A 27,386-nucleotide genomic window follows, 5' to 3' on the forward strand; every position below is an offset into this window, starting at 1 on the left:
AATAGAAGTAACTAATGAATTACATATTAAAATTATGTTTTTTTGCAAACATATTAAAATTATGTTGAATTGGTAAACCATTATATTTTGAAAAAAAATACTTTCATTAATATAAATAAATAAAATATCATTCACCATTTAAAGTGACTAAAATATTATTCACCTTTTAAAATGATTAATATTCATAAATTATGTAATAATTTTTACAAAAAATAAAATTATTAACATATATTAAATTTTAATATTTAGAACTATATATCATCTATTTAATTATTTTTAAAATGACAACAATATATTATCATAAATTATTATATACAAAATAATATAAAATTTTATATTTATAAATGAAATTTTATCTGCATGGGTGTGCGGATTAAAATCTAGTTATATATTACATGCTAAACTAAAGCATCGAACCTATTTTAGAAATTCTGTTAGACATGAAACAAGTATTCAAGAGATTCAATCCTATATAATCGGTCTTGATTTAATTTGTCCCGAGATCTTAAGGTTAAAATATCTGTATCTAACCCAGTTATAACTTTTATACTTATGATGTTAAATTTAATAATATTATTTTATATAATTTTATCCTAATTTTCATTCTTTAAAATTAATATATATATTTTCTACATATAGTTTCTTTTTTTTGACTAATCTACATATAGTTTCTTCTTAAATAGATTTAAGAAATTTCTATTTAAGATCCGAACATTGTTTAAAATATTCGATCAATAAATTAGTCATATTTGTCTCAAGCTTTGATCCCCAGGTTTGGAAACAAATAATTGTTGATGTCACATTTACATAATATGATGAGTACTGTAAATTGTACGTTCAGATTTTAGAATCCATCCGATAATATTATGTACTGTTTTAATAAAAACGTATATAAGCCATATATTGATAAATCAATGAATGTGTTGCCATCGGTAACATATTTCCTAAAGTTTAACCTGCAACCTTCCACTCCCGATCTATTATGGGAATGCATTATATATATAATCTTATATGTGTTTGTGTGTCTGATATGAATTCATATTTCATATTTTTAATAATATATAGTTACGTAATATCTGTAACTGAATTTCTCATAACAGCTTGAATTTATTTATTTTTTAAATCATTTCTTATTTTAATATAAATGAATTTCTTATAACAGCTTGAATTTAACATAAATATAAAAACCGAGCTCATATAATTGTAAGAAATCTCTACTTGTGAAAAATTAATAAATATCAAGCTAGAATAGAAACAGGTTGGTTTCAATTTGCATCTAAACTTAGCTAAAAAAAGCTTATGGTTACTCCATAGTGAATAGGGTATTAATGGAGTTGAAGACAAACAGAAAAGGGATTTTTATTTAAGAAAAACCCCACAAATTTCAAACTTTGCTTTATCTTTCAAACGCAAGTACTAAAATTGTTGGCATGACAACAACAACCAAATATCTCACCCGGTTAATGTTAAAGCGAAGATTCAATAATAGACCTAACATTTGTTTATCGATGACTGTTTATCTGCCTTTTATTATCTTAATTCATAAACCTGGTTTCTATCAAATCATATTACATATTAAAAATAACGTGCTTTTTATCGTTGTTTTTTTTTTTTTTTGCTTAAGCTTTTTATTGTTTGCGAGTAAACATGATTTGATAAAGCAAATAGAAAAATTAAGTTGAATGGTAGGTTACAAAACAACTCCGTTGCCTTCTCGTAATACCATAGAATATTTTATGTTGCATAATTATTATAAAAGCAAATAAGGAAAAGTTCGTAAAGCTTGAGTACAACATAAATAAAAAGTAGAGCTCAGAATTTCCCATTCACTATATACTTATATGTAGTTAACATAGGATAGTCCTATGGCGATACATAATACTAAAATTGTTATCTTTCTCATAGAAAACTAAAAACAAAACCTACACTACAAACCACTGCTCTCTTGACTTAGTTAAAAGGCTTATGATGCATGTATAGGGGAGTAATCCTTTAATAGGGGAGTAATGAACTCTAAAACAAAGCAAAACACCATAACTTTCAAGAAATTTGTAAGATAAAAAATTCCAAAAATTATTTTTATTTTTAAACACAGTAACTAAAATGTTTGGTATGAGCAACTACAACCAAAGTTTGATCCAATTAGAGTAAACGAAGTTTCGTGGACCGTAACATTTTATTGTATTACATTTTTTCACTCCTCTCAAATAATATGAATCGCTAACTCTCATCATACAAAACTTTAAATATAATATATGTATATAAAATTATATAAATATAGTTTTAAAATTTATTGATTTAAGGGAAAAGAATAACATTTACGATTTTGTATGTGATCTACCTATAGAAATGATTAGGTTCTATCAAAGAGAGCTGACTTTGAACCATCTTCTGAGCAAACACTTGCACATCAAGTTCCGCAGCGCCAGAAGACGGCCGAGGTCCATGAACTATCTTCGCAGGTATGTTTCGGCACCATGGTTTGCACTCCCTGCCGTTTACTTCCTTAATTCCTTCTGTGTTGCCCTCTGTAGCCTATATATACGTCAAAGGATTTTTTTAGAACTGTATGCTTGATATATATATGTGCATATTAAGTAGCGATTAGGGATAGTAATTTAAATATAGCGATTGAATGTTGACACAGAGAAATATTTCAAAATTATACAGTAGCTCTTTTTTAAATAGGTTCATTTTAATTAAATCTAAATATGTATATCATAATTTTGCAACTATCAGTTTTATTTCTCAAATATTTTACTTATTCGCATACATGACGCATATCTTAATCTATTTCATAACAACATAATAAGTGCCACTGTCTATCCTGCAGCAAGATCCTGCAGCATCTCAAACTTCTGGACAATAAACGAAAACAACAACCAAAACAACAACCACTCCTGGTTAGTCAAAAGGTTGTTGCGCCTAAGGGCCACTGTCTATCTTTGGTTATGTTTGAGAATTGGAAATGGCCATACCTGTCGGTTTTGGAGCGATAATTGGAGTCCATTTGGTTGTATCTCTGATTTCTTGAACCTTCCTTCCTCCTCCCGTCTGGGAATATCAAGAAGTGCTACTCTGTCAGACCTGAATGAGAATGGAAATTGGCTACTTCCTGCAGCAAGATCGGAGGAGCAAGTTCAGATTCAAGTATACTTATCAACGATCTTTCTTTCGGAGGAGGAAGACCAGTATGAATGGATTATCGATGGTTCAAGGAGCAATACCTATTCGACAGGAACGGTCTACAGAGAGCTAAAATATCATAATCCGGTGGTGAGTTGGAGCAACACGGTCTAGTGTCCAAGGGGTACTCCTAAACACAGTTTCCTTGCGTGGCTGTTTGTCTTAAACCATTGTCCCACTAGAGACCGCCTGCTATCATGGGGGCTTAATACACCCTCTTCCTGCCTTCTATGCCGCTCTGCTGACGAAAACCGAAACCACCTCTTTTTTTAATGTTATTACTCTTGGCAGATCTGGAATAGTATTGGGACTAGATCAGGTATTTCTGCATCCTCTTCGTGGGACCGCACTCTCTCTGCCCTCCAGCATCAGTCGGGACCGAGGCATGCAAAGCTCTTAGCACTCTTCGCGTGGCAGTGCACCATCTATCTAATCTGGTCAGAAAGGAACGCTCGGTTGCATAGAAACATCTATCGGCCTCCAGACTCAATCATCTCCTCCATCACAGCTTACATCAAAACAAAAATATCGGCGATCAGACCATCTTCCCCGAGACTTGCGTCTTCAATCTTCCAATTCTGGCATCGGTAATCACTATCTTTCTGACTTCCAACTGGATCAAAATATTTTTCTTATGGGCTTTTCTAAATTGTGGTTCAATTATCTGGAACTATTGGTTTGAGTTTGTATTAATGGGCAAGGCCCACGAAACTGTTCGCTGGACTGAAGCCTTTTGTAATTTGCTTTATGCTTTAAATAGAATGTCTTTTAAAAAAAAAAAAAAAAAAAACATAATAAGTGCAGTGCATATACCAGCAGTCTAAAACGGACAAGAATCTCACACCTGTCAATCATCTTAGTATTTGGAATCGTGAGTTGGAGTATATGGTCTATGTTTAGACACAATCTGTAGTCCATTATGTTCATATAAGTATCTATTTATTTAAACTAAAATAATTAAAATATATCTAGAAGATGTTATGAAATAAAATAAAATTCTCTAGAAGTTATTAAATATTCTTACAAAGCAATAAATCTAATAATATTGATTATTGAAATTCATGTAGTTTACATATTAAAATTTCATCTGCATTAAAAATGATTTAATGTTTAATTTTACATTGAAAATGTTGAATAACAATATTTGTAAAACAGGGAGAGTAATAGTAATGTAATAGATTCTAAAAAATAAATATGATTAACCGTAAAAGACAAAATCGTACACTTGTCTTGTAATTTGAAAGTCAACATGGACCATATCTATCATTAAATTTGTTCAGATATTATCTATTTATAGTTAAAATAAACGAATTTCAGAGATAATGAAATATGGTGTGTTAATTTTTCTTAGAAAGTTATATATAATTACTATATGTATATATCTTAGCGCGTAGTCTTTAGTTTCTTTTTCCATCTATCAAGTTATGATTTTGGTATTTTCAAAAAGAAAAAGTTATGATTTTGTTGTTTATGTAAATTTGTTTATTTTATTAATACATATACAACGCAAAAGAATATATAAATACATATATATATATATATATATATATGCATCATATCTGTGTTTTCCATATATGCTATTAATTAGATAAAGAAAGAGTTGACTACTGTCAGATACATGTCTTTTCTATTGGACTATGCTATACGCTTTGGGTTATTTAAATGGGTGTTCTCATGTTATGGACATGCATCCATTTTTTGTTCTCTTGTTTCTAATGTCTTCAGTAATAATTTGGTGAAAATGAGGGACGGTTTCCTTTTGATCAACTTTCTTTGATCAATTTTTCTGACTAAGTGTACGTTCGCTGCTGCCGACAACTCTCTGTTGGATGGATTCTCTGTCTCCACCCTGCGATGTTCCAAGGTGGTCCAAGCTTCCTTCAGATCTCCTACACATGGTGTTTGAACGTCTAGGGTTTTCAGATTTTCAACGAGCTAAATCTGTTTGTCCATTTTGGCGATCAGCATCCATAGAGTCAGCACCAAACAATCAGATCCCCTGGATGATTCTATTTCCAGAAAAAGGTAAAGATTATTGTCTCTTGTTTAATCCAGAGGAAAACAATAAAACATATCGAATTCAAGATCTTGGCGTCAACTTTGCAAATAGCCATTGTTTGGCTATTTGTGGAAGTTGGTTCTTTATGCGGGATCCTCGATATAAGCTCTATATTATGAATTTATTCACCCGTGAGAGGATCGATCTGCCGTCAGTGGAGTCACAAGTTGGCATGTTATTGATCGAACGAACCACGGATGATATGTTCCTAGTAACATCTAAGGAAAGTATTGGTTACAAATATAATCAAGAAGACTTGCGGATTGACTTGCCTTTCTTTTGGATTGACCAGAAAACCAAAGATTATTTTGTTACTTGTTATCTTGAAGGCCGAGTTACGGCTTATGCTGAAAATGGAGATAAATTTTGGAAACAAGCGGACCTTAAGATCTCGGGTGACGTGGTATACAAAGAGCATAAGCTTTACTTGTATGATTATAAACGTGATGTCAAAGTCTTTGATTTTTCTGGAGATAGTCCACGAAAAATCGTTGAAACGCAAGTTAATCATGATCCACTTTGCACAAAGGGAATGTCACGTCGTGTTTACCCAGAGCTTGGTGATGTGTGGGATATCAAGGATACACATCTTGTAGTCACGGTAAAAGGAGAATTCCTGAGAGTAAAGAGCATAGTAAAGAGTGATGGTGATGTTTGGTCCTTCCGCATCTACAAGATGGATTCATCGCAAAGCGAGTGGGAGAAGATTACTTCTTTGGGGGACGAGGCAATACTTCTGGATCAACGTACCACCGTGCTTGCAAACGCTGTCCAAGGAATAAAAAGAAATTCTATATATTTCAGTGGTATTCATCATGACTATGTATTTCACCGTGTTTGGAGTGAAAAAGATATCTTGAACTATAGTCTCGACACACACAAGATTGAAAGACCACCTCCAAGTTTTTTTTCTAACGTTCAATCATCTGATGCTCGATGGTTTGTACCAAATTGATTTATATCTTTTCAGTGCTTTTAAATGACTTGTGTCTCTTTTATTTTGCAAGTGTGAAAGTAAAATATATCATATGATCTTTGTGTTTGAATTTGGAATAATATGAAATTTAGATCACATCATGAAACTCGCAAGTGATTTGTTCCTTGTAGGACCATATACAATGGTTTCAACACCCTTATTTTTCTCTTTTAACATTCCTCATCATCTTCTTTCTCTTCCACCTCATTTATTCAACACTCACTTCATTCTATATTCTTATAATCGTTTTGTTTTGAAAAATTCAACAACCTACCCGTCAACTTTTAATTCATATTTTTATTTTTTAAAATATAATAATTAAATATTAATAATAAATTTAAAACTAAAATAAAATAAATTTTAAAAATATTTATTGTAAATTATTATACTAAGCTTATTTTTTTAAATAATACCAAAAACTATATTAATAGAAAATTAAAATTAAGAGCATATTCATTTTTAAGTTAGATATTTACTTAATTTTATTCAAAAATATGAAACTTAATAATATAAAAAAACTAAAACTGAATCATCTGCATTTACATCTGGAATGGATTCAGTGACACCGCTCATGCGTCCAAGAGTTATTTGTGTAAAGAATTCGAGAAATTCAGTTGCTCTCGAAACATTTTCATCACTTGTTGGAGTAGAAGAAAGAGGAGGTGTTTGAGAAAAATATTGCATCTTCGATCCATAATTTGGAGGATAATTCAGAACGGATATGTGATGAAGAAATTTGGTGAAAAACCATAATTTGGTATATTTTGGGATTGGTTGGAAGTTTTGTTTTGAAATTGATAATTGTTAGGATTTAGAAATTGAACGAAAAATTAGAAGAGTTTTGGGTGTTAAAAGGATTATTATTAGGATCCATTTAACCAAAAAAAAATCTTAAAACACTAAAATAGTTTATTATAATGAAAAATGATGATTTTTTCTGTATCCAAATGAAATGAGAGTAGTCTCTATTTATAAATAAAAAAAATTGAATTTTGATATAATTTTGATATTTTAAAAACTAATTTTATTAATATAATAAACGTATTTGAATAATTGAGTGGGGATAAATATCAAGTGAAATCTGTCCAGCCAATGAAAGTAAAGTATTTAAATCTTATCGAGATTTAAAATAAAATAATACCAAAATAAAAGCATTTAAATCTTATTCAGATTTTAAATAATACCAAAATCAATATTAATAAAAATAAAATAAAATTAAGAGCATATTCATTCTTAAGTTAGATATTTACCTAATTTTATTCAAAATATGAAACATAATATTATAAAAAAACTAAAACTGAATCATCTGCATTTACATCTGAAATGGATTCACTGACACCGCTCATGCTACCAAGAGTTATTTGTATAAAAAATTCGAGAAATTCAGTTGCTCTCGAAACATTTTCATCACTTGTTGGAGTAGAAGAAAGAGGAGGTGTTTGAGAAAAATATTGCATCTTCGATCCATAATTTGGAGGATAATTCAGAACGGATATGGGATGAAGAAATTTGGTGAAAAATAATAATTTGGTATATTTTGGGATTGGTTGGAAGTTTTGTTTTGAAATTGATAATTTTTAGGATTTAGAAATTGAACGAAAAATTAGAAGAGTTTTGGGTGTTAAAAGGATTATTATTAGGATCTATTTAACCAAAAAAAAAAAGGTTTAAAACACTAAAATAGTTTATTATAATGAAAAATGACGATTTTTTCTGTATCCAAATGAAATGAGTGTAGTCTCTATTTATAGATAAGAAAATTGAATTTTGATATAATTTTGATATTTTAAAAACTAATTTTATTAATATAATAAACGTATTTAAATAATTGAGTGGGGATAAATATCAAGTGAAATCTGTCCAGTCAATGAAAGTAAAGAATTTAAATCTTATCGAGATTTAAAATAAAATAATACGAAAATAAAAGCATTTAAATCTTATCCAGATTTTAAATAATACCAAAATCAATATTTATAAAAAAATAAAATTAAGAGCATATTCATTCTTAAGCTAGATATTTACCTAACTTTATTCAAAAATATGAAACTTAATATTACTAAAAGAAACTAAAACTGAATCATCTGCATTTACATTTGGAATGGATTTACTGACACCGCCCATGCTACCAAGAGCTATTTGTGTAAGAAATTCGAGAAATTCAGTTGCTCTCAAAACATTTTCATCACTTGTTGGAGTAGAAGAAAGAGGAGGTGTTTGAGAAAAATATTGCATCTTCGATCCATAATTTGGAAGATAATTCAAAACGGATATGGGATGAAGAAATTTGGTGAAAAACAATAATTTGGTATATTTTGGGATTGGTTGGAAGTTTTGTTTTGAAATTGATAATTGTTAGAATTTGGAAATTGAACGAAAAATTAGAAGAGTTTTGGGTGTTAAAAGGATTATTATTAGGATCCATTTAACCCAAAAAATAGTTTAAAACACTAAAACAGTTTATTATAATAAAGAATGACGATTTTTTTGTATCTAAATGAAATGAGAGTAGTCTCTATTTATAGATTAAAAAATTGAATTTTGATATAATTTTGTTATTTTAAAAACTAATTTTATTAATATAATAAACGTATTTGAATAATTGAGTGGGGATAAATATCAAGTGAAATCTGTCCATCCAATGAAAGTAAAGCATTTAAATCTTATCAAGATTTAAAATAAAATAATACCAAAAGAAAAGCATTTAAATCTTATCCAGATTATAAATAATACCAAAATCAATATTAATAAAAAATAAAAAAAAATTAAGAGCATATTCATTCTTAAGTTAGATATTTACCTAACTTTATTCAAAAATATGAAACTTAATATTACTACAAAAAACTAAAAATGAATCATCTGCATTTACATCTGGAATGGATTCACTGACACCGCCCATGCTACCAAGAGCTATTTGTGTAAGAAATTCGAGAAATTCAGTTGCTCTCAAAACATTTTCATCACTCGTTGGAGTAGAAGAAAGAGGAGGTGTTTGAGAAAAATGCATCATCGATCCATAATTTGGAGGATAATTCAGAACAGATATGAGATGAAGATATTTGGTGAAAAACCATAATTTGGTATATTTTGGGTTTGGTTGGAAGTTTGGTTTTGAAATTGATAATTGTTGGGATTTGGAATTTGAACGGAAAATTAAAAGAGTTTTGGGTGTTAAAAGAATTATTATTAGGATCCATTTAACAAAAAATGAGTTTAAAACACTAAAATAGTTTATTATAATGAAAAATGATGATTTTTTTCTGTATCCAAATGAAATGAGAGTAGTCTCTATTTATTGATAAAAAAAATTAAATTTTGATATTTTAAAAACAAATTTTATTAATATAATAAATGTGCTTGAATAATTGAGTGAGGATGAATATCAAGTGAAATCTGCCGAACCAATGAAAATAAAGCATTTAAGTCTTATCCAGATTTTAAAAAAAATCAAGTAAATGTTTTTGGCCAACCACAGAGCGACACGTGGTAGTGCGGGCCACAAAATTGTTTTTCAGCTGTTGTAATTTTTCAACGCCTGTTGCTACCGTGTAGACAAACATATTTTTACAACATCCTCACTGCAAAGATTTAAACTGTTGAAAGTGAATTTCAACACTCCATTATGAGTGGTCTAACAGAATAAATGTCTTGTGCCAATCCAGGTTTGTTCTATGCAGTTCTCAAAATACATATATGTGTATGTATATATTAATATTAGTATTTGATTGTAAATATCTTGAAATTACGAAAAATTTAACCCAACATACCCTAAATAAGGATATTTTGGACTGAATTTCATGTAACTTTAAAATATTTGTAACTAAATAATAATATTTATGCATACATACTTATATATATATATATATACTTATATATTATATATATATATTATATATAAGTATGTATGTATGTATTCTGAGAATTCTATTAAAAGATTTTTTTACTGGAGATGCTCTAATAGTATTGACTAATATTTTTCACATAGTATAAGAATATGACCATGAAAAGAATAGATGATCTCATTGTTATTGATATAATGATTATACTGTGTGAAAAATAGTATTGCCTTTTTATATTCTATTGGAGATGCTCTAATAGTATCCTTTTCATATTTTTAGAGCATCTCTACACAGTTCACAGCCTTGTGTCATTCCATATTTGAGCGTTCTTTCCTTTATGGCTAGTATATTCTTGACTGCCAACCAAAAAATAAAAGAGAAACGAGGCACTCCCTACCTATACAGATCACTCTGCTCCAATCAACCTTACCTCTGCTTGTCAGGAGTTGATGATACATTTTCCTGTAGAAAACTTGGCACTCATTATCCCCATGTTTCCAGACAAAGATGTGCCAATAGTATAATGAAAAAGGCAATGGCCTTAGAGGAACTCAATCAATAGTATCTAAGGGAGTATCTACCTCACAATAAAAATATACTACAAAGTAAGAAAATGGCAAGAGAAAAAAATGGTAGAAAGTTCTCATTTGAGATAATCTTAAGGGGGGTTAGTGGGAGAGCAACTTTTAAAGACTTGAAATTTTTTAAAGATTCTATTGTTATTGGTTTAATGATTCTTAAAGTCTTAATCAAATCTTTTGTTATTAGTGTGATAATTTTATAATTCTCATTAAATCCTTAGTTATTCTTATAATAATTTTGTAATTCATTGTAGAATTTTTTGGTTATTCAAAAAGTTGAGTATTTTTAGATTTTGCAATTCTATTAAACTCTTGCCTTATTGAAACAATGATTCTTTACATTTTAACTCATCAATCACTACTTTCAAAATACTAGAGTTATAGATGATCTTTTCAAAGTTTGAATGATAAAAAAAAAATTGTCAAATAAAAAACATAAATCTATTATACCAATAAAAAAACATAAATATATATTAAGAAAAGAGACTGAACGGTGGCATTATAGCACATCTAACATATCTTTCAAAAAGTTAATATCATAGAAATTGATATAAAATATCAAAATCCATATTTTCATATATATCTAATATGTCTTTCTAAAAGTTAATGCCATAAAATTTATAAAATAACAAAGCCCAGATTTTTCATATACATATAACATGTCTTTCAAAGATTTAATACCATAGAAATTGATATATTATATATATTTATATACCTCATTGTTAACATTCAATATATTTTCAACACATCATTCACATATTATATGAAAAAAATTTCTAGAAGAATATTCTTATATAATTACATAAACAATAACAAAAATTAAATTATGAATCCATAACAATCTATGAAAGTTGCTAAAAAAAGACAATCTATGAAAGTTGTATGGATTCTATAAATATGGATGCACTTGTTTGTAAAATCCATGAAAACTTTCCAATTCTTCAAAAATCTATGAACTTTTCAAATCCATAAACTCTCCATGAGTTACCCTCCCAATAACACCCCCTTAGATATCCTTAAGAACGTCAAATGACACAAGTGTCTTTTTTAGGGCTTAGATCTTTTTAAATGTGTTTAAACTAATTATAAAATTAAATTATCTTAAAATAATAGTTATTGTTTTTATTTTAGATACTCATATGAGTTTTATTTGGATAAGCCTGCTCTTAAGTCCCCACATAATCTAAAATTTCAGGGGTCCCTTATTATAATAAATTTTATTCATTAACCACTTAAATTCTCTTATAATAGAGTTTGAAGATAAGTTCAATCCTCATTTTAGTTATAATAATATTTAACTAATTTTATTATGTTATAATTAGATTTTTTAATAATTAGTTTTAAAAGATGCTTTTAATATTTGCTTTTATACCAAAATTTTCTATTTTTTAACTAAGTTTTGTTTTAAAAATTTTATGAAAGGTGTTTATAGAAATATGACTTATGCAAAACATTTCACCTTTAAATACTGTTTACAATTTTTAACATATATATTTTAACAAATTAAAATATCAAAATTAATTGTAATTTATTTTTTTTGCCTTAGGCCTTTAGAAGATTTCGCATGGCCCTGTTTCCAGAGCATGATATATTGACATCATTTTTTAGATCAAACGCAGGGGCTGGTTCTTCAAGAATATGAGCATAAAGAGACTGAAAGTTACGACTTCTCCGACATCTGATACATCATCCAGCTTGATTCACAGCATCACATACTTTTGATTGGCGAGTTACTCCAAGATATGTTGTACCAGTGGGCAGTGGCTCTGGTGATATCAATAAGGCGACCATGTTTTAGCGAGTCATCAAACCAGAAGTAAGTAGATGTGTTTGACCTCAATCCAAAGAATTCTATAGGCAACATCACAGAGCTTAAATAGCGTTCTCCAAATTCAAGAAACTTTCTTATTATTTTTTACATCCCAAAAGGAGCTCACACGACACTGCATTATTATATTCATATATTAGGTGATCTGTTTTTGTGTTACAAGAAAAAGGTGACTTGTTTTTATTTTAATATTTTCATAACTAAATTTAAAAATATTTTATTTATTTATTCATTTGTGTTGGTCTAAAATTTATTTTTTAAAATATTTATTGATATACATGTAATTATACATTTATAAGAACCTAAATAAGATAATTTATTTACATTGATTTAAATTATATTTTTATTACGAAATATGCTAATTAATCATTTTAATCTGTTAAACAATGATTTAAATTAGTTTCAATTTTTATACCGCTTTGACCCATTTTACAGTGATTTAAAGTTTCGAAGTATTATACATATTAGGCATGGGCTTAATATACTAAAGCCGAAGTTCATAGTGTAACCCGCACCGAAGTATCGGTTTTGGATCGATAGCGGACCCAAAAAAAATACCGATTGGACTTTAAAGCCCACAAATTTCAGCTAACCGAGATCAAGACAAGGTAACCGATACATACCGAGCATTTATATATTTCTCTTACATATACATACATTCATTTATACCGATACAGATACCTCATCGGTCTCTTCTCTTTCACGCGTGAGGCAAGCGGCGTGATTCACGAACCCTATTTCCAAAAAAAAACTCTTCGGTTATTGATCATCGTCATTAAGAATCTCAAACTGGCCTCTATAAATGTCTTACCGTCTCCATCTTCTTCTTCTTCACACGAGCAATCGAGAATCCAATCAGAAGTTATTTTCTTTCTGTTTCTTCAGATCTTCTTTGTGTTCTTTTTTTTTTAAGTTGAATCGAATAGGTTATGTCGTTATGATTTAAATGGAATCGGTTATGATCAGGGGTTTGCAAGTCTAACGTTTTGATGTTAATTTTTTCGGATGTTTGGTTAAGTTTGGTATATTTCGGTTTGTTTGGTTATTTTTGATTGACTATGGTTGTTAAAAACTGAAACCACACCGGAACCGTAGTGTTATCGGTTGGTAGTGGATTTTGTTTACTTCAACTGTACCTATCCGAAACCGATTGATTCCGAACCGAAACCATTCTTCACTATAGAAAATATTGATTGGTACTTGTGCTCTATGAACCAATAGTCCGAACAACCGATTCAACCGAACTGAAACCGAACGGTGGACCGAACGCCCAGGCCTAGTACATATTGCTGTTTTTAAAGTTTCAAAGAATTTTACATATCGGTGGATTAAACAGATCTTGACGTATTTTATCATTCATAACCATTAACCACACATCTAATGAAGCACTATCAAAACATATAGTTAATCGATTTAAACTAAGTAAATATAAAGAAAAGTAACGTGATCTACCAGAAATTAGATACATCTCGTGAAAAGAGTATGTATACACATGTAACATTTTCTTTTGGTTTTCGCATTCACCTCTTCTATACTAATAACAAGGGAGATTGCGGTTGCAGTTTAGAGGGCCAGCGTCTGCGGTTAGAGAAGGAACCATGTTCCCTGGAGCCACTGTGAATCGCTGAGCGGAACTGTATGGCAAATCAACGCTGCCGTAACCGGAAGGTACGAAGTAAGCTCCGTTCTTGAAAACGTCCTTTGAAGTTCTCCATCTCCAATTGTTCCACCCTCCTTTCACTTCTCTCTTTGTCACCTGTTTATTAAATGTATTAATGCTTACCGTTTTATTTTCATCCACTGATTAATCATATGTATATTTAGTCAGTCGTGTACATGTCGATCAGAACTGGTCCTAGACATTGGCAACTGGAACATTGGTCTATGGCTTTCAAATTTTTAAAAATAATTCACATAAACATTAATCTTAAAATTTAATAAAAAATATTTTATTAAATTTTTACTAAATTGTCTATATCTTCTAAAATTTTCAGTCATAAGCTACCTTCGCTCTTTTATATAAAAAGTTAAAAACAGGGGTAAAATTTTTCCTGGTCAAATAGTAATGAGATCAGATTTGGCTCCTAATTTATATGTGCATATCACTAGGAGGATACAATAAAGTACCTCTTTACTGTTAGATTTATCAGAAGCAATGAAATAGTTTCCTTCACTGAAAATGGTTGGATCGGCGCTACCACCAATTGCATACATTATCCATTTATCGTATCTATTGTTTGCCACATGAGCGTAACCTCGTCTTACCCTACAGGCCGGAGTTTTTCTTACATGGTTATATATCTAAGTCTGCATTAAAATTAATTATATATATGAAGTAATTAGTAATTAAAAAAAAGCTACTTGCCTTGGCATTCTCTCCACAAGTCCTGGTCCAAAATGATTGAATGCCACAGTCACTTTCATGTTCACATCTTGCACGAAGTTATCGTTGTGTCCGAGCAACATCACCTGTAAATAAATAACGACCAATATCATCAAAAAGGGATTAGTTGCTGGAGACATTCAATTATCTATATAGAAATTTGAAATGAACTGACTTTAACATGCTGAGTAAAATAGTTGTTGGAAATGGTGATTCCCGTGGAAGCATGAATCACATCGATCAGGCCATCCGTACAACTCGCTAGATAACAATGGTCGATCCAAATATGAGACGAACCGGAAATAGCGATCGCATCACCGTCCGATCCTTTTCGATGACCGACATGCGTTGTGCTACTCCTCACCATTCCATACTTCGCCGGTTTGCAGTCGTGGATGCTGATCCCATGCACAATTACGTTCGTCACTTGTTGTATCGTAATGCACGGTCCGTACGCAATTTCCACTTTTGCCCCTCTCCCATCTATGGTCTTGTAGCCAGAGGCGGAGGTACGTTGTGGGTTGGGGGGGCAATTGCCTACCATGAAAATATTAAAATTAGTTTAGTTTTATAACAAATTGAAGTTATGCCCATGTTGTTATATTATTTCTTTGCCCCCTATACTCTAAATAATTACCATAACTAAAAATATTCTAATTCATATAAATATAAAACAAAAGTCCAGTTTGTTTTTATATCTACAATCTCATATTTTAGTTAATTGGGCTTTATTTAGTTTAGCAGATCTAATCCATTTTAAATAAAAACAGTTTTTATTAAATAAATAGAAAATATGGATATTTGTTTTAGGAAAATCAACTAGGTCTACGTCTTCTCAACTTCTTCTGTCGTCTTCTTCCCCTGCAATTTTTTTTCACCGGCTAGAATCACTCACGAAATTTTCTGTCCATGTAAGTTTTTTTTCTATTTATTTAATTAGTTTATATGATTATATCTATTTTAAATGTTTGTTTGATTCTCTTTTTATTGCTTTCTATCCCAAAATTGTCTGATGATATGCTTTGAGGTTGTGACTTGTGATGTTAATGTAGAATAATTTTAGACTCATCCAATATTATTATATATGATTTTGATTTTAACGTGAAAAACTGATTAGCTAAATATGATGAATTGTGTTTAGTTTAGTAACATGTTAAAAGTCTTAATGTAATTGACTTTATAATAATATACTATTTCTACTGATTTGCAGATAAATGGAGCGATATTATAACAAAACGAGTGCTTCAGATTCTAAAAGAAATTTGGATAAATTGGATAACTCTGATGATTTGGATTCTTTGCCATGGGATCCAGCTGAAAGAAAAAAGATATCGCAGTATCTTCCGAATCAAAAAGACGAAGTAAGGCGGAAATATTTAACTAGAGGTCCTTGTCAGCCCTATGGTCATGTTTTTCAAAAGAAGAAGTTTGGAACAACAATGAGGCGGTTTAATCCAGCTTGGTTTGAGAAGTATGGTAATTGGCTAGAGTACAGCGTCTCCAAAGATAAAGCATTCTGTTTGTGTTGCTATTTGTTCAGAGATGACATACCAAAACAAGGTGGAAATTATGCTTTTGTGACTGAAGGTTTTTCTTGTTGGAAAAAACCCGAGGCTTTATCTGAGCATGTAGGTGGAATTAATAGCTTTCATAATATTGCTGTTAAGAGATGTGATGATTTGATGAATCAAGGTCAGTCAATTGTGCATGCTTTTTATAAGCAAGGCGATGTGGTGAAAAATGAATATCGCATCCGGTTAAATGCTTCAGTTGATGCTTCTAGGTACTTGTTACGACAAGGATTACCTTTCCGCGGTCATGATGAAGGAAAAGATTCTGCTAATAAAGGAAACTTTGTAGAGCTTTTGAAGTATACCGGAGAACAAAATGACGCTGTAAGTAAGGTTATTTTGGAGAACGCTCCAAAAAATAATCAGATGGTTTCTCAAGTGATTCAGAAAGATATTGTACATTGTTTTGCTCAAGAAGTACTGAAATCTATCATGGAAGAAATCGATCATGGAGTGTTCGGTTTGATGGTCGATGAGTCTGCAGATGTTTCTAACAAAGAGCAAATGGCTGTTGTCTTTCGGTTTGTTGATAAAAGTGGATTAGTTAAAGAGAGATTTGTGGGAGTTACTCATGTAAAAGAAACGTCTTCTTTATCTCTGAAATCTGCAGTTGATGACTTGTTTGCAAAACATGGGTTGAGCCTAAAACAGTTGAGAGGACAAGGTTATGATGGAGCAAGCAATATGAAGGGACAGTTTAATGGGCTGAGAGCATTGGTTGCTAGAGAAAATAGTTCAGCCTATTATGTACATTGTTTTGCTCATCAACTTCAGCTAGTTGTGGTGGCAGTTGCGAAAAAGAGCTTTGAAGTTAGTAATTTTTTTGACATGGTTTCGACTTTGCTGAATGTGGTTGTGGCTTCTTGCAAGAGGAAAGATACACTTCTTGATATGAATCGGAAGAGGGTGGAGGAAGGGATTGACAGTGGTGACATTAACACTGGAACGGGACAAAATCAAGAGATTTCTCTTCCAAGGCCTGGAAATACTCGTTGGGGTTCTCATTATAAAACTTTGCTGCGTCTGGTTGAGTTGTTTCCTTCAGTCATTGAAATCCTTGAAAGTGTTCAAGATGAAGGCGCTGATGACTCAAAAAGATGTCAAGCATATGGTCTTCTCAAGTATTTTCACACATTCGATTGTGTGTTCTATTTGCAGTTGATGCTGTTTATTTTGGGAGTAACTGAGAATCTGTCAATGGCTTTGCAAATGAAGAATCAAGATATTTCAAATGCCATGTCACTTGTAGATTCAACTAAACGGGAGTTGCAAAAATTTCGAGAAGATGGATGGGATTTGCTAATCGGTAAAGTTTCATCATTCTGCGAAAAGAATAAAGCTACTATGCTTGTGATGGATGAAGAATTTGTGGATTTAAGGAGGCCAAGGAAAAAAACTGGTGTAACCAATCTGCATCATTACAAGGTTAATTGTTTCTACGCTGTTATGGATTTGCAACTTCAAGAGCTTAATGATCGATTTACTGAGGTAAACACTGATTTGCTTATTTGCATGGCTTCTTTAAGTCCTGCCAATTCCTTCCGTGAGTTTGATAAGTCTAAGCTTTTGAGATTGGTTAAGTTCTATCCTGATGATTTTAGTTTTGGAGAGTGTCTATCTATGGAACACCATCTTGGAATCTACATTGATAATATAAAAAACGATGAACGGTTTAAGAATTTGAAGAATCTTGGAGATCTTTCTCGTCTGATGGTGGAAACAAAAAAGCACCTTGTACATCCTTTAGTTTATAGGCTCTTGAAGTTGGTTTTAACATTGCCTGTTGCTACTGCAAGTGTTGAAAGGTGCTTTTCTGCAATGAAATTAGTGAAGACAGCTACACGCAACCGAATTGGAGACGAGTTTCTAAGTGATTGTTTAGTATGTTATATTGAAAAGGAGTTGTTTGAATCTGTTACAAACGAAACAGTGGTGAAGCGATTTCAATCCATGAGAGAGCGTAGGATCCATTTGTAATGATTTGTACGGTTTTATGACAATGGTTTTTATATTTTATCTAGTAGTTTTTATTTATGCCCCTGATACATATAGTTTCTAGATCCGCCACTGCTTGTAGCTATTCACCATGAGCTCATTCTCTAAGGTTATGACCATATCTTTAGCGAAAGTGATCCACAGCGGCTTGTCTTGGATCACACCGTATCGCAGCGAACCCGGTTTAGGATTAGCTGCATTGTCGTTAGGGTTTGTGACAACATATAAATTGCCTTTCTTGCCGCCCAAGGCAAATGAACCGAACCCTACCGCGCAATCGGCTAAATCTTTGCGGTTAGCGGACCAGTCAGAATTATGCCGCCAACACGAGTCCACTGGATTCATGATGTTCTGAGGTTTCTCCGGCAGGTAGCTGGCGACCGATGGGTTATACCCGTAATAGCCGTTGTTAACGGCTAGAACCAAGGACTGACATAAGAATAGTGCCACGAAGAGACAAATATTGGAGAGAAGAGTCATAGTATGGTACGTGGTTTAGGGATTGAGAAGGGAGATTAAGAAAGGATCAGAAAAGATTGACAAGTACTTAAGAGAGTGTTAGATGTGAGATTCTGTCGGAAAGATTAGAAGGTGTGGGAAACACGATCTTGTCCTAAAGTTGGCCTAAAGATCAAAGTTGTATTGGTAAGACTTTGGTATTGTTGCACAAGATCACACCTACGTGCTTCCCCCACGAACATTTCTCTAGCCGACCATGCTTGGATGGAAAAATCTAATTTATAATTATATTTGCTTTGATAGTTATGTTACATTGATTAGTATAATGTTTATTTGGCAGGTGTTTTCCATGTACGTGTACCAATCAATAATGAATCAATATATCAAATTATATAATATATATATACTTTAATTAAATTAATATATTTTTCACTTAGTTAATTACTGCAGCTCTTTCCAAATGTGTTTTTAGTGGTATAGATGAAAACTACACAAAGTTTGTGGTATCTTAATACTCTTTTGTTTCACTGTAACTGTTGATTTAAATTTGTGCATCCGTATTAAAAAAATATATTTAAATTTGTATATTTTCTAAACAAAAACATTATTACTTATACGCTTAACTACATTTCAACTAATGTAAAAACAGATATGAAAATATAAATAATCATATAACATATAAATTTAATAACTTTTGCATTGAAATTTTAAAACGACAAAAAAATATTTACTTTACAATGACAATTAAAATAAAATTAAAATAAAACGGAATGAGTAGTTAATACTAGTTTTAAAGCTTGAATTTATAGTAATTCATGATTGTTACTCTCTATTTTTAATAATGATGTTCTAGAGAATTTTTTTTTCTAAATTAGATGAGGTTTTTAAAGTTCTGTGCAAAATTTATTAACTTTACATGTTCTGTAGCTCTTTGTATTCTACAAATTGTTTTTCTATTAGTTAAAATATAATTAAAAGAATAGTTAATGATGTTTTTTATTTATAAAAGGTGTAAAATTAAACTTTTTATCAATATATATGTGCACGAGTTTAAAACGTCCCGTAATTAAAGACAGCGGAAGTACTATATAAACTAGGTTAAGATCTGCGCCTTGCGCGGAATGAATATTATATATAAATTGTTTTTAAGTATTATATATTTTTTACATATTATGAAATAATAAATATATATTGAATAATTAAAAATTTAGTAAATATTACGTATATAATTAAATTGGTACAAATACTTAAATAAATTTTATTAATCCAGAAAAACACTTTTTCTATTTTATATGGTATAAAATTAAGTTTAAATGATATTAACACAGATATATAGTACATTTTTAATATTGACATCTGTTAAAATATATTGTATACTCATATTATTTTTGATCATTTCTATTTCTTTATAACAATTTTTTTAAATCAATGATAACAATAAAACATTTGTGAGATGTTTAATAGTTTTAGTAATTTATAGTTTTAAAAACCTTCAATGCAAAGTTTAAAATCTAAATATTAAGTTGTTAATAATTGTTCAAAATGTTTATCAAAATAATTCAAAGCAAATTCGAAATTAAAATACTTTTGTATTTTATATGGTATATAATTTATTTTTAAAAAAATATTAATATACATATATATAATATTTATTAATGAGATTTCCTACTGATGTAATTTCGTAATCATTTGTATCTTGTTATAACATAAATTTTAAACCATGGATCACAAAAAATTCAATTTGAGATGTTTAACAACTTTAGTCATTTATATTCGTTTTTAAAAATTCAAAATATAACATATAGGAAAAAATCTAAATTTTTATTATATAGTTAATGTGTTTGTTTAGTTTATTTTAATAAGTTAAAATTTTTAAAAATGATAGAGAATAGACTAATATTTATAAAATCTTTATTATTCAAAATCATTAATTGTCATATATACTTTAGCCACATAAGGTAATTTCGTGATTTTTATTTAAGGAAACAATGAGGAACATTTATGATTAATTTATGGTTAGCTTAAGAAAAACTTATTATATATTTATATGGACCGACATATTTTTTTAATGATTCTAGGAATGATTGTGGTGATGACATGTGGGTACAAAAATATGTTGTAATGCTTCTCATTTAATATATAGGGGATATAGAAAAGCTTAAAGAGGACAAATGTATTCGGCACAACTCTCATAACGGGACAAGATTCATCAAAAGATGTAAGTACAAATTTACTACTACGACGAAACTGAAGAAAAAAAGTTACTCTGCAATCGCATGGTAGCTTGATAACCAAGAAAAGTGGTGTTTCCCTTGAGAAAAGACGTGTACCAGTAAGCAGAGAGTTTAGGAGATCTATTGCGATAAGGGTCGCTGAAATTGACAGAGTATAGTCCAAAACTAAACTCGTATCCTCTCAGTAACTCGTATAAATCCATAAATGACCATACAAAGTAGCCTCTCGTGTCTGATCCATTCCTACACTTGTAATAATGTCATTTTCATCATTGCACCGACCAGAGAAGATATTGCAATAAGAAACTCTACTTACCTAATGGATTTAAGCACAGCACCAATGTAAGCATGTAAATAGTCAATCCTCGGTATATCCTCCTGTTGCAGCTGCAGGTCTTGCTTCAGCGGTCTACCTATTAATTTGAGTTGGGAAGAGAATCAAGCAGACTAGGACAAAAAAAAAAGCAAGGGAGGAAGAGAGAGAGAGATCAGAGAATTAAAGACCATTCTCAAGAATGTAGACAGGAGGATTCCCATAGCTCTGCTTTAAATACTCCAAGACACCTTCCATAGCCCATGGAGAAACAGCATACTTGTCCAAACAAAAATAAAACAACTAAATAAGATGCATATGGAGTACTTATGTCTTTGGAGACTTAATCGTATAAGGAATGTATTAGGAATTTTTGCAACTTAATGTTGTAGCCTCAAAACTCTTACCTCAAAAGCCGAAAAATTCCCAAGGTCTGTTCCTCCCAAGCAGTACAACCAAGAAGAGATGATTAGCACACACACAAATAAAAAAAACAAAAGTATATGAGGTTTAAGAACAAAGTGTTTGTTTGTGACTCAAAAGATATTAGTTTTGGATTCCAACAAGTCATAGATGCGCCAATGTCTGAGTAAAAATCCGGATGTCCTGAAAGAGAAGGTTTGAACTTAATGCTTGTGACAGAAGCCGCAAGGTAGTGAATTATTCCTATGAAGTCAGATGAGCCTTTAACTTGTTCTGATTCTTCCAAAGAGAAAACTGGTAGTCTTGATCCAACGGTTCTTTTCATTTCATCAGGATAGTCTCCAAATATAAGAGGCCCAAGCATCCTGGATTAAAAGTTTTCTTTCTCAAAACCTTGGACACAACAATTTGAAAAATCTTTTGGAACCATTTATCTTTTGGAACCATTTGTGCTGGACTCACCAGCCGAAGAAGAAATCTTTGGCTCTTTGAACTGCAATCTCATCATCCTTGGAGCTTGTAGAAGGAGTAAACCCTATTGTATATATGCTAAACCCTACGCAACCTCCTTGCATATCCTACACGTTATACATAAAATGTTTGCTCCTTTGTTATCAACTTATACATTCAAGAGAGGGTTTTGTAAAGCATATATACCTTATACTTTTGCTTATATAGTCTTGAAGCAGAGGCGTGTGCAAGAAGCAAGTTATGACCTACGATATATTGTTCAGTGGAAGAGTTCCCTGATGAGCAGTTTCTTCCCGGTGATGAGGAGCAACGACCAGGCGGTGTAACACCATCATTGTAGCCTCCAATAGTGAATATATTAGCCTCGTTTATAGTGGTCCAGAATTTGACGTGATTCCCAAACTCTCTGAAGCAAACATCTGCATAAGCAGTAAAGTCTTGGCTGCATTGACGAGACAACATCAACTTCTTGTTATCTACTAAAAATATGTAAATAAACTAAGCAAAGGCCAGTTTTTTGTTAGTCTACGTACATGATTCTACTATTGATCCATCCTCCATATTCATCCTCAAGATACTGAGGATGATCGTAGTGGAACAATGTAACATGTGGTTCAATTCCTGTAGCAAGCTTAGTTAGTAGGAACTAAAACCAAACTCAACTGATGACAGGTCTCTCTCTCTCTCACCATATGTTACAAGTTCTCGGATGAAGTTCTTGTAGAACTGAAGACCCTTTGGGTTAACAGGACCTCTTCCATCTAAATGAGATATATAAGAGATCATCAACTTCATTCATCCTTCATGTGAAAAAGGGCATAAACACAATGCATGGTTAGGAAGACTTACTCGGTATAAGCCTAGACCAAGAGATTGAGAATCTGAAGGCTTCTAAGCCAGTTTCCACCATCAGTTGCACATCTTCCTGTATAGGCAAAAACTAAAATCTTATGATGTGATAATAACAAAACCAAACTAAGACTAGAAAAAGATTGGTTATCTAAGAGTTTGTTTTGGTATGATTAATATCAACATAAAGAGAAAGAACCTTGTACTTGTGATACCCATCACATGCTATGTCTCCATTATCCAAGTTACCTGCCAATTTAAATTATTTTCTTGAGGATCCAAACACCGAAAAAAATGAAAATGACAAAGATTACGAGAGTGAAGAAAAGTATCCCAGACGCTAGGCTGTTTGCCATCTTCACCAGCAGCTCCTTCCCACTTTCAGAAACCAACAAACATTTCATTTTCAGAGAATAATAAAATAATGGAGTAGAAATGGAAGAAGCTGAGGATCGAAACCGGAACCTGATAAGCAGAAGTGGCGGAGCCGAAAGAGAAACCCTTGGGGAAATCATTCCTGCTGTATACATCACTGCATCTCCCAGACAAAGCGAGAACCAGAAAAATGCTAATCAGTGACAAAACCCCTTTCATTTCATTACTTCTCTCTTTCTCTATCTCTCTGTTCGCTTCATCACTCTGTTTTTGTGTGACAAGAACTAAAACACTTGTCGTCTGTAAGCCAGCGTGGACTAAGAAGAGAAAAAGCACATGACAAGTGTTTCAACCTTAAGTAACTCTAAAACCGCCGTGTAGTCTAAATTCAGTTGAACAGAAAAACGTGATGGTTTCCGGTAAAAGATGAGATTCCCATTTTATTCATTACAGAATATAACCTGTTCTTGCAATTGCTTGAAGGCGTGCTTACCATTGTTTGAAAAAGGCTTCTGCCTTAGGCCCCCAAAAAATGTATAATTTTTAGGGCCCCTAATTTCATAAAATTATTTTGTAGAGCTAAATATATAGATTTATGTAGATTTTTACCATTTGACCAAAAAAAAAAGGTAGATTTTCACCTGATTATGAACTTTTTTTTTTTTGTCAACACCTGATTATGAACTTGACTTTTGTTTTTGATGAATTCTTTTATTCTAATCAATTTCAATATGTGTTAAAAATGCAAAAAAAAAATAATTGAAGAACTGACAGGATCTAACTCACAGTTCTCATTTTCATTTTTTTTTGTTATTTACTATAATCCAATTTTTTTCTTATCAAAAATTAGTTGTTTGTATTTTTATTTATACAGTATGATAGTTTGATGAAAGAGTTCATAGAAAAAATAAATGATACGTTTTAACATATATATTTTTTATCTATCATCATTTTTTAAACGACAAAATATTGTATACTTTATCTACCATTATTTTATTCAATATTTTGTTAGTGTCACTTTTATTTTTATTATTTTATCATTTGTATTTAAATGATTAGTTTTTCTCTTTCTAAAATACCAAATTATTATTTTAACTTTCTCTAAAAATAGCAGTTTCTACTTATAATTTTAACCTATACTTTTAAATTAAAATTTAAAATTGTTTCTATCAAAACTAAAATTTATATTTTCTAATACATATTGTAAAAAAAATATTTTAAAATTTGCCTTGAGCCCCCAAAATTCTTCGCACGGCACTGCTTTTGGAACCAAGAAAGGTGGTTTTGCCCTTGTAAAAATTCCATAAACAGAGAGTTTTGAAAGATGCGATGAGAATCTCTAAAACCCACATAGTACAATTTACTATAGAATAATTCAAGATTTAGGACATCATAATCTTATCATCTTTCTCATTCGGATCCACATAAGAAATGTTTACAACATTTGATATAATTTATTTCAAATATTAATTAGTTATAGTGATTTAAAAAAACATTAGCAATTATAAATACATCTACACAAATGTTCGTCGACAATATCGTCACACTCGCAACTAATAGGCTTATCACCTCCTTGTTTACCAAAACTTTTTATGCACGTTTTGTTTCCATCGCTCCCGCAACCTCCACCGCCGAATATCTGTTTCCTTGGGCACTGGGCCATCGGCCTCACCCCCTCCACTTCTGTCATATACACGTGAAAATATGTATTGTAAATAGTGAAACTATTATTTTAAATTAATTAATTAATACTTCATTACTCTAAAACTAATGGCCTAAAAACATACATAGTTTTTAAACATGTTAATACTGAATACCGATTTTTTTTATTAGACAAATAATTTGATGAAAGCAAAAACTGGCTTATTACCTTGGATGCGACTTAGAAAGAGGAACATGAAAACACAAGAAACCAAAAACAAAGTAGATTTCATGGTTCTTTAACAAAACTAAATATTCAACAGATTTATTTGGTAGGAAATATATATAGTCGGGAAGATGATTTTACACAGAGACCCAATTGAATGGGTATAACAGTATGTTGGCTAAAAATAAGGATTTGTAACATTCTTACCTTTTGCGATGGATTTGATAAGAGAGATAATTAATGAGTATCTCGAAAAAATAAAACATTTAAACTAGTCATTCATATATTTATGACTAACAACATTAGTTATATTTAAATATGTTTATAAATACTATCTAACTAATTACCTCTAAATTAGTTATATTTCGATTATGTGGAGTACATGATCAGAAATTTAATAATGTGGGATTTCCAACACAGATTCTTCATTATATTATTCTCAAAAAGTTATGAACTTGCATACCAAGATATATATTACTTTAAATTAAATCCGTTAGTAGATAAAAATAAGATTTTTAAGACAACTAATTCAAACTAAAATAAAGTATTATATTTTAAACATTGTAAAAACTGAAGTAAACTAAGAAAATTTTTCAAGATAGCTCTTTTTAGTTTATTGTCATAAAAATAAACTCCAATGAGAAAAATGACCAAAATATGTTTTATTGAAAGGTAAATATGCATTTATAACTTAGGGTTAATTAATCTAATACTTAGGTTTAGAGTTAAGGGGTTGGGTTATGGAGATAAAATCAAATTTTTAAAAATAAAAAATTAAAATTAAAATTTTTAAAATAAAAAGAGCTAGTTTGGTCATTTTATTTTTTGAAATCTATTTTTGTGACAATTTTTTTAAAAAGGCTATTTGAGAGAATTTTCCATAAACTAATTTATCCAATGTATAAACTAATGTCTTATAAAAATTCTTTCCTGTAAAAAAGAAAAAAATCCAATGTTTTTAAATTCAATCCAAATACTAAACCAGACATAAATAAAAATCATAATAAATTTTAATAAGACACTTTTTTAATAGTATATATATATATTTATATTTATATATATATATAATACAATACAAAACATAAAAATATAACACAAAATATAAATACACATTTTTTTATAAAATACAATAAAATGTGGAATTTATATTTCAGTTTTTTCTGAATAATTTTATGGGGAAATTTCAAAAATACATTCTTGAGCAAATTAACTCAATATACTAAAGTTAGTGGGATACCATAGAATGGGGAGAAAATGGTGATGATGGGGGGAAGAAAATTGGTGGGAAATATGGTATGAAGTGCAAATAGGATAGATTTGGTGTGTAGGGAGTACAAATTCTCTACATTCTTCACTAAAATGACATTTTTAAAAATACATTCTTCATTAAGTGGCAAAAAACTCTTATACACTTGTTCTCTACATATAATAAATCATTACTTAAATAAACAAAAAATAAAAAAAAATGATTTTTTATGTTTTCGAATTATATTTTTTCAAATTCGGAATTTTTATAAAAAGATTCTTTTGAATTTCTTTTTTCGAGTATTTTTTATATTTTTAGGTATGTATTTATATATTTATTAGAATCCTAAATTTCACATTCCAAAAACTTTATCTCACCCTTCAGCTCTAAACCCTCCTAAGTCTATATTAGTTAAATTAACCCTAGGGTTATAAATGTTTTTCACCTTTCATTAAAAGTGAAGGTAAAATTGATTAGTGCAAACATGAAATGTGGTACTATGAATGTCGTATTTGTGGCAATTTCTCGAAATTTCATGTTTACCACTTTCATGGTACCATTTTTCATTTTTACCACCACTAATGAAAATAAGTGGTAAAATACTCTTATACCATTGTTCTCTATATATATAATAAATAATTATTTAATTAATTAAAAAATAAAAAATAAAAAAAAAATTATGTTTTCGAATTGTACTTTTTCAAATTCGAACTTTTTTATAATTTTTTTTTGTG

The 27,386-nt window shown here is 30.5% G+C and overlaps 5 protein-coding genes and 1 long non-coding RNA gene across 8 annotated transcripts; 2 read left to right on the forward strand and 4 right to left on the reverse strand.

Annotated features, from left to right (window-relative positions):
- Positions 1-2,113: 2,113 nt before the first annotated feature.
- LOC125577364 lies at positions 2,114-3,783 on the reverse strand. Its single transcript, XR_007315794.1, has 3 exons — positions 3,228-3,783; positions 2,979-3,115; positions 2,114-2,535 (listed from the first exon to the last, which is right to left on the reverse strand). It is a non-coding gene; the product is annotated as an uncharacterized LOC125577364 (long non-coding RNA).
- Positions 3,784-4,102: 319 nt separating this feature from the next.
- Positions 4,103-9,252, forward strand: LOC106359729 (probable F-box protein At4g22060). The gene has a single exon (XM_048738797.1). The coding sequence runs from the start codon at positions 5,016-5,018 to the stop codon at positions 6,198-6,200; it is 1,185 nt and encodes a 394-aa protein (XP_048594754.1). The 5' UTR covers positions 4,103-5,015; the 3' UTR covers positions 6,201-9,252.
- Positions 9,253-13,847: 4,595 nt separating this feature from the next.
- On the reverse strand, positions 13,848-15,408 carry LOC106359728 (probable pectate lyase 16). The gene is made up of 4 exons (XM_013799372.3): positions 15,025-15,408; positions 14,832-14,935; positions 14,594-14,732; positions 13,848-14,222 (listed from the first exon to the last, which is right to left on the reverse strand). The coding sequence occupies exons 1-4, from the start codon at positions 15,391-15,393 to the stop codon at positions 14,001-14,003; spliced, it is 834 nt and encodes a 277-aa protein (XP_013654826.2). The 5' UTR covers positions 15,394-15,408; the 3' UTR covers positions 13,848-14,000.
- Positions 15,409-15,628: 220 nt separating this feature from the next.
- LOC125577365 (zinc finger MYM-type protein 1-like) lies at positions 15,629-18,434 on the forward strand. Its single transcript, XM_048738798.1, has one exon. It carries the CDS (start codon positions 16,064-16,066, stop codon positions 18,395-18,397), a length of 2,334 nt encoding a protein of 777 aa, XP_048594755.1. The 5' UTR covers positions 15,629-16,063; the 3' UTR covers positions 18,398-18,434.
- Positions 18,435-18,475: 41 nt separating this feature from the next.
- Positions 18,476-18,895, reverse strand: LOC125576927 (probable pectate lyase 16). Its single transcript, XM_048737473.1, has one exon. The coding sequence runs from the start codon at positions 18,893-18,895 to the stop codon at positions 18,476-18,478; it is 420 nt and encodes a 139-aa protein (XP_048593430.1).
- Positions 18,896-21,005: 2,110 nt separating this feature from the next.
- LOC106359727 (beta-glucosidase 3) lies at positions 21,006-23,945 on the reverse strand. Of its 3 annotated transcripts, none has more exons than XM_048738799.1 (13): positions 23,630-23,945; positions 23,479-23,542; positions 23,364-23,413; positions 23,165-23,240; positions 23,005-23,076; positions 22,849-22,936; positions 22,502-22,757; positions 22,307-22,422; positions 21,986-22,209; positions 21,829-21,854; positions 21,613-21,700; positions 21,425-21,521; positions 21,006-21,351 (listed from the first exon to the last, which is right to left on the reverse strand). In XM_048738799.1, the coding sequence occupies exons 1-13, from the start codon at positions 23,756-23,758 to the stop codon at positions 21,111-21,113; spliced, it is 1,527 nt and encodes a 508-aa protein (XP_048594756.1). In that variant the 5' UTR covers positions 23,759-23,945; the 3' UTR covers positions 21,006-21,110. The 3 variants fall into 3 exon arrangements, with proteins under 3 accessions (XP_048594756.1, XP_048594757.1, XP_048594758.1); XM_048738800.1 differs by having other exon boundaries at positions 23,504-23,542; positions 23,630-23,723; XM_048738801.1 differs by lacking the exons at positions 23,005-23,076; positions 23,165-23,240; positions 23,364-23,413; positions 23,479-23,542; positions 23,630-23,945 and having other exon boundaries at positions 22,502-22,752; positions 22,849-22,967.
- Positions 23,946-27,386: the final 3,441 nt, after the last annotated feature.

This window comes from Brassica napus, chromosome A8 (assembly GCF_020379485.1).
Source record: "Brassica napus cultivar Da-Ae chromosome A8, Da-Ae, whole genome shotgun sequence".
Lineage (NCBI taxonomy): Eukaryota > Viridiplantae > Streptophyta > Magnoliopsida > Brassicales > Brassicaceae > Brassica > Brassica napus.